This window comes from Mastomys coucha, chromosome X, assembly GCF_008632895.1.
Source record: "Mastomys coucha isolate ucsf_1 chromosome X, UCSF_Mcou_1, whole genome shotgun sequence".
NCBI lineage: Eukaryota > Metazoa > Chordata > Mammalia > Rodentia > Muridae > Mastomys > Mastomys coucha.
The window spans coordinates 96,867,417-96,875,172 of NC_045030.1; the positions used below are offsets into that span (position 1 = coordinate 96,867,417).

At 37.3% G+C, this 7,756-nt stretch overlaps 1 protein-coding gene across 1 annotated transcript in view; it reads right to left on the reverse strand.

Moving 5' to 3' along the window:
• Positions 1-5,061, reverse strand: part of Vsig4 (V-set and immunoglobulin domain containing 4) — a 25,915-nt gene extending 20,854 nt beyond the window's left edge. The window contains exons 1-2 of the mRNA XM_031365242.1: positions 4,954-5,061; positions 2,140-2,496 (exon numbers count right to left, since the gene is read on the reverse strand). Of these exons, the coding sequence (XP_031221102.1) occupies positions 2,140-2,496; positions 4,954-5,008 (412 nt within the window). The 5' untranslated portion in view covers positions 5,009-5,061. The remainder of the gene's footprint in view (positions 1-2,139; positions 2,497-4,953) is intronic.
• Between the last annotated feature and the right edge of the window lie 2,695 nt (positions 5,062-7,756).

Genomic DNA, 7,756 nt, shown 5'->3' on the forward strand with positions numbered 1-7,756 from the left:
AAAAAAAAAAAAAGAATTGTGGAACTGTTGGAAGAAATATGTCTGTGGAAGTGGGCTTTGAAGTTTCAAAAGACTTGTGCCATTCCCCATGTCCTCTCTCTCAGACTCCTGCTTTCAGATCAAGATGTGAAGTTTTAGCTGTTTCTGCAGCCATGCCTTTTCTTTGGTGTCATGGGTTCTAACCCAGGGAAGAGGTATGCCTAGGGTTGGGGTGGAGGGGAGCACTCTCTCAGAGGCAAATGGGATGGGGTGAAAAACTTTGGGAGGAGATACAAAGGGGCAACATTTGGAATTTAAATAAATAAAATAATTAGTTAAGAAATTAGTAAAAAAATAAATTATAAAGTCAAACTGTTTACTTCATAAGTTTGTTAAAGTACTTTATCACAGCAATAAAAAAGTTTCTAAGATATATGTACATGTAGATAAAACACTCATGCATATAAAATGATTAATCCTTAAAAACAGAAATGTTAATTTTTAAAGATGAAGCAGGAAATAAAATTACATCATTTAAACAGTAAAAGAACATTTGGATTGCTAATTAAACAACTACTAACAAAGAAAAGATCAAGCCCAAGTGCCTTTACTACTCAGTTCTGCCAGACTTTATGCATGTTAAGAAAAGTTTGATAGAACATGCTATAAAACACAAGTACTAATATAAAAATAGGTTAGATTTCAATAAAATTAGAAACATTGGGGCCTTAAAGAGTACTATCATGAAAATAAAAAGACAACATGTTGGGTTGGAGAGATAGCTTAATAGTTAAGAGCACTGGCTGTTTTTGTAGAAGATCTGTATTTGGTTGTCAACACCCACATGATGGCCTACAAGCATTTATAACTCCAGACAGAGGGCATTTGATCACTCCTCAGACCTCTTTGGGCACCAGACATACATATGGTGCATGGGCATACCTGTAGACAAAACACGCACATATAAATAAATCTAAAAAAAATTATAAAAAGATAATATGAAGAATGGAGAAATACTTACAAATAATGTATTTCTTAAGACTATAGTATTCTAAATAAATAATTTACACTCACAACTCAAGACTAATTAGACAAATGTAATTTTGAAATGTCTAAAATATTTAGATGTATAGTTACCATAGAAGGCTGAAGTCATTATAATACCTGATTTTGGAACACTTCACAGAAGTATAATAAGCAAAACCAGCATGATATTGCTATAAAAAAGACAAAGATCAGTAAAAGAGAGTCCTGGAAATAAAATAACATGTGTAAAATCAAGTAATTACAAGTAAATGTACAAAATCACACCAGACAAACCTTTTCAATAAATGGTGTTGGGGAAAGTGGATATCATTACTATTCAAACCTGACCTCTATTGCCCCATGGAAAAATCAACCAAAGGGGTATATGAATAGAGGCAATAATTATCTGGTAACAACTTCAAAAACACACAGAAAAAAAACTCATTAACTTCTCATTAGTATTACATGCAACTAAAAAGTATCTATATTGGAAAAGAAATAAAGAGAGAAGAGAAAGACAACCTATAGACTGGAAGTTTAGAAATGAAAATATTCAAACTGGATAAAGTGAACAAAGTCCTCTACTCTAGATATACAACAGCAGTAGTATTAACTTTGAGAACAATTAAAGTAGTGAATACAAGAGCCAGCAAAGGAATATAGAAATAGTTATGCAGACAAACTGTTGAAAACCCAAGTAAAAGTAGGTAAAAGAAGGAGAAAGGAATGGGCAGCAGGGTCAGCTGCTACAGAAAATTTTATATGGTTGGGTATAAATGGATAGAGTTTAGCTTTTGTTATGTAGCCAATAATGTTCTTTTCTGTTTGCAAAGTTTCGTGCAAAGTTTGGGAAGTGCAGTTGATGGGAACTATGTCTCTCAGAAAGACTTTAGTGAATATTGGAGAGATAGGGTGGCATTTTAAAAGGCAGTGGAATTGTACTTTTTAACACTTTTTGAATTTCTAATGAGGTGGTGCCTGTGGACCCTGAGGTGCCTGTGATTAGCAAACAGAATTAGAGAGAACCTGTGTACACAGAAACTAAGGCCACTCAACTTCTCAGAGGTGTCTAGGATTACACTATTCTACTGTGTCTTTGCTTACCGATGCATTTCTACTCTCACAGTGACTTACATTTCTGAACACGGAGCTCAATGATCTGATCTCTTCTTACTTGCATTCCATCAGGAGTCTGCCAGGTGACCTCACATGTGTAGTGATTCCTGTCATCCATCTGCAGGGTATTCAGTTGGAGGGACACATCTCCTGGAACTTCGTGGCTCACTTTCAGGCGGCCTCTGTATTTTGCCTGCTGGATATGGTCTCCAGTGGAGTCACGTAGGAAGATAGTGACAGGGTCAGAGCCACGTTGTACCAGCCATTTCACCAAAACTTGCCTGTAGCCTCTCAGAGGATCATAGATGCACTGAATCTTCACATCTCCTTTCCAGGTCCCTGTCACACTCTCTGGTGTTTTTAGGGTGGGATGGCCTAAAGACAGGGAACAAAGAGAAAAAAAGCAAACACAGATGTTCCCTGGGAGTGACTGTGTATGTGACAGGCTCAATAGGCTTCTGGGAAACACCCTTCCTTCAATCACACTCTCTTAATCCCTGTGCTCTCCTGATCTGTTAACTTTTCCATCAATGTGAGTCAGTCCGTAGGACAAAGACTTTAACATTCTTTAGCTCTAGTGCTTTCAAGCTCCTTTTATGTCACTATCTTACTAGGAGGTGACCCTTGGTAAATCACTACCACCATGAAGGATCCATTTTCCCCCCAAATATGTGGAGAGTTAGGATAGACCAATCTTTAGGAATTCTATAATATTTCACACACACGCACACACACACACACACACACACACACACACACACACACACACACAATATGTAATATTTTCTTTCACTATTTTCAAATGAGATGTAGGAAGAGAACTGGTGAATAGTGGAAACTGAAGTACTTCATTTTGTGCAGCTTGCTGCTTGAAACAGACTCACTCAAGAGAAAGGCTCTGTGATTGGGACATCAAATCAAGTTCTTTTCTGGCAAGGTGAAAGAGATAAGCAATAGAAGACTCTAAAGGTGAAACATAGGGTGAAGCAAAATTTCCGGATATTTATTCCTATTTAACCAAGCCATTAGCTATTAGATTTGAAACATGTACTTAGCAAGCAAGTCTAGCTGATTTTGTCCTTATTTCTCTTTTCTCTTTGTTTTTTCATTTCTTTTAGTTCTTATCAAAAAGATACTAGAAAATGATATCCTGAGGGGGAAAAGATTTCATGCATGCTTGGTCTAGAAAAGAAAAGAACCTGAGTAACTCTCTAGCACTAGTTGTGTTAGTTATTGTGTGGTGAAAACAAAGAAAATTGCTTCTTGATGAGCTGAGGAGTTGAGGGAAGCCCAGAGGCGAAAAGAGATGGGTCCCATTGCATTATAGTTTTTCATATGTAAGTTCATATCTTGATGACTTTGTATTTTATTCAACTAGGGCCAGGGACTATTTTTCGGTAATGTCTTTCCTGGAAGATATAGTTTCAAAATGCCAGGTATCGCTGACTAAATCTTTTTTTATTTAGCACATATTTCAATTAAGCAGGTAGAATATGATGCTTTGTGTATGGAATGAGGTTATGGTATCTGACTTCCATGATACACTGCTAAGCAGAGCATCTACTAATGAGGACACTGAAGTTGAATCTATGGTCTTTGCCTCACCAGGAACTCTTGAAATATCCATGGCATATTTTAACAATTAGAGAGGCCAAATTCAATAAAAACAAGCAAATAACCATAGCCCATCATTGCTGAGTACTTCAAATTATGTTTGAGCCAATGTCACCCTATAGGAAGAAGAAGCAAGCAGAAATTCAGCAAAAATCCCTTTTACCCTATACTGAGTCTTAAGTAGTTATTACTTGTACTTAATTTTCTACAAAGGGATTTCATTTCCTTGAATAGTAAGTGAGTGTGGAAGAAAAGTCACAGAAATGTTATTATGAGATATTCCAGACTCTACTAGACTATGTATATAGAATTAGATTCCTGCAAACAGGCCCCTATGACTGGGCTATGTTCACAGGGAAGTGAGTTATCCCAGCAACTAATAGTATACCGCATCCTTTAATTGAAAAAACTAGAGATATTTAGCTTATAGAAGAAAGTTAAAAGGATACACTTCCTTATGTTCTTCAGATGTTTGAAGTGCTGATATGAAAAAAAAGATATAATATGTGTGTGTTCTGGGTTGATTGTGAGAAGTCCTGCAGTAGCATGGTTATCAGTAAATATCTGTGTTCTAAAAGTGTACGGATAGCAAGTGCTGACCACTTGTAAATAATTCTAAGTAGTGGTATGTGTTACTTTTATCTATTTATTTACAAACTGAGTCTCATTATGCAATCCTAGATGTCATGGAACTTTCTATGTAGATGAAAGTACCCTTGATATCACAAAGATCACAGAGCTTTTACCTCCCAACAGCTAGGATTAAAGGTGTGCCCGACCATCCCTGGCTACAGGTTACTTCTAAGGTCACATCTATTTACTCAACAACATCTATTCATTGAGGAGGTATATACTGTAGCAAGAATCAAAGTTTGGAAATTGAAAGTTAGTCATAATTATAAAATTTCAAGGGGAAAGGAAGAACATGGGAGGTTTGCATAACATTGGAGTCCTCTGAAATTCCTGAAATATTGGAAAGTCATGCAGATACCTTCTAAAAGAAGAACCCTTTCAATTTCTATCCAAGGCACATTCTGGAAACTTTACCAGATTTCAATGACTTCCCTTCTTTCTGCCCAACATTCAGAAAGCCTGCAGAATTATAGGTAACTGTGACTGCCCATGAGAAAAACGTTTTTCTCAGAAATGCTCAAAGTAAGCACTCACATTTTTTGCCAGAGGGAGAAGAGCTAGTCAGGTATCAGTGTCCTGCCTTACCATAGGTGAGCACTATTAGGTGGCCCAGGAACAGCAAGCCCAATGAGATCTCCATCCTATGTGAAGCTACTTCTACTCATCGTCCATCCTCCTGTTGCTGAAGAGCCTGGAAATGCTGGTAGCTGCCAGTTTCTGCATTGCTTTTCTCTGTATTTTTTTTTCTCAGAATCCTAGTTTCATTACACATTTCCCCGCCTTCCGTATTTCAGAAGAGTCACACAGGGTTCTTTCTTTTTGCCCTCTTCTACATGCTAACCGCCAGTTGAGTCAGCACCATTTGTTGAAATGCTGTCTTTTTTTCACTTTATGGTTTTAGCTCCTTTGTCAAAGATCAAGTGACCATAGGTGTGTGGAGCATGTGTCCCTATTACATGTTGGAGCATCTTCTGGGTATTTGCCCAGGAGTGGTATAGCTGGGTCCTCTGGCTCCACCAAGCCATTGACTCAGATAGATGCAGACACTACAGCCAAGCAGTGGATGGAGCTTGATGACTCTTATGGAAGGGCTGAGGGAAGGATTATGGGCCCCGAAGAGGATAGGAATTCCACAGGAAGTTCAACAGAATCAACTAACCTGAACCCTTAGGACTCTCAGTTTGAACCACCAACCAAAGAGCACTCACAGGCTAGACCTAGGCCTCCTACCCCAGCATATATGTAGTAGATGTACAGCTTGGTCTTCATATGGGTCCTGAACAACTGGAGCAGGAGCTATCCCAAAAGCTGTTGCCAGTACGTGGGATATGTTCTAGCTGGCTTGACTTGTCTGGCCTCAGTGGGAGAGGATGCACCTAGTCCCACAGAAACTTGATGTGCCAGGGTGGAGCGATACCCAGGAGGGCCTCCACCTGCTCAGAGAAGGGAAAGAGGTCTGGGGAAAGAATCGTGGGAGGGGGTGACTGGGAGGGGACAATGAGTGGGATATAAAGTGAATAAATAAAAATAAATAAAATAAAAAGAAAAACTAAATGAAAGAAAGAGAGAAAAAATGAGGAAAGAAGAAAGGAAGGAAGGAACAAAAAGAAAGAAGGAAAGAAACAGATACTCTGCAGTCAGCTAAAGATCATAGAATAGAACCAGGAGTCTTACTTGGTTCTGTGTGATTCCAAATTCATATTCTTTCATGCTACACAAAACTGTCCAGATTTTATCATTTTCACAGCCACCATCTCAACTACCCAAGTTGTACTATATCCCCCAACTCTCTTTCAAATTCATGATCTTCTTAAGTATTATTGTTACATATTAAATGTAATAATACAAGCTACTGTATCCACTTAGTATTGCTCATGTGTCTATGCATTTTAGGTTGGTTGTTTATGACTGCATAACTTGTGGGAAGTTTGTTCATGTAGAAGACTGACTCTTTTCTTGGCAGCTATTAGTTACATGTGGCTTATCATTTTGGGGTAGGGCTCAGTGAAGTTTCTCTCATCCATGGTAAGATGCCAGCTGATGTCATTGTGAAGATGTTGTCTAGGTTACCATAATCTTAAGATTTCATGAGGGCTGGCGAGATGGCTCAGTGGGTAAGAGCACTGACTGCTCTTCTGAAGTTCCTGAGTTTGGATCCCAGCAACCACATGGTGGCTCACAACCACCCATAATGAGATCTGACACCCTGAGTTAAATTAAGAGCAGCCACACATATGATAGCTCATGGCCATCTGTATAGCTACAGTGTACTCATACACATAAGATAAATAAAAATAAAACTTCATGTAATGCACAGAACATTCCATATCATAGCAGATATGTGGTTCTTCTCTCTTTTACAATATATCATTCTCTTCATTGAAAAACAATTCTTCCAATATATTCCTTAACTACTTCCACAGTCATTATCATTCATATATACTCTATCTCTTTGCTTTAAAGATTAGACATTACTAGTAGAATTCCATTTCTGGGCTGATTTTAGATGTTGAGAACTCTTATGTAAACCTAATTCTTATGTTTCCTTTTGTGGGAGAAGCAGAAAAACTGACAATGTCAAGGATGTATAAATGACACAAGTAATGTCTTTATGAGTGTGACCAATATGAATATTCTAAATTTATTCCAGTTTTTATGTTGCTACATTTTGCTGTACTATATTTAGCTCTGGAAATAGTCTTCCCTTACCTTTTCTCACACCTTTCAGGTCCCTCATTTTGTTAATCTCTTTTCTTTGGCCTTACATTCAAATTTCACATTGAGGTTATCAGCAGCTCATAATTGGACCATTTTTTCTTATGGAGCTAACTATCTCAAATTTAGACTTAAATTTGTCACAAATAATATTTTGATAATTCTTTAGGCTTTCTCAACTTCATTAACAATCAGTCCAGTGTGAGATGTCACTTGCTTTATTGAAATTAACCACTCTGCTGTGTGTAAGCTGAAACCGCCAAGTAGTTTTGACTGACACTTCCCTTATGACTTTTATTGTTGAACATTTAAGTAAATAACACTTTCTTAATGGCTGTATAAACATTGTAATCTTATAATTCGTATTCATTGCTGAAGTATTCATAATACCTAAGATATAGATTCAGCCTATATGTCTATGGACAAGTAAAATGATACAAAATATGGTGCACAATCACATTTAATTTTATGTAGTAATAAAGAAAAGCAAATAATAGCATCTAAAAGCTAATGGTTGACTCTGTAGATCAATACCTTAGTGAAAGTAGACTCAATAAGGCAAAAAATTCTATACTATGTACAATCTCCGTGTCTCTTTCTCTGCCTATCTCTATCTATCTATCTATCTATCTATCTATCTATCTATCTATCTATCCATCCATCCATCCATCCA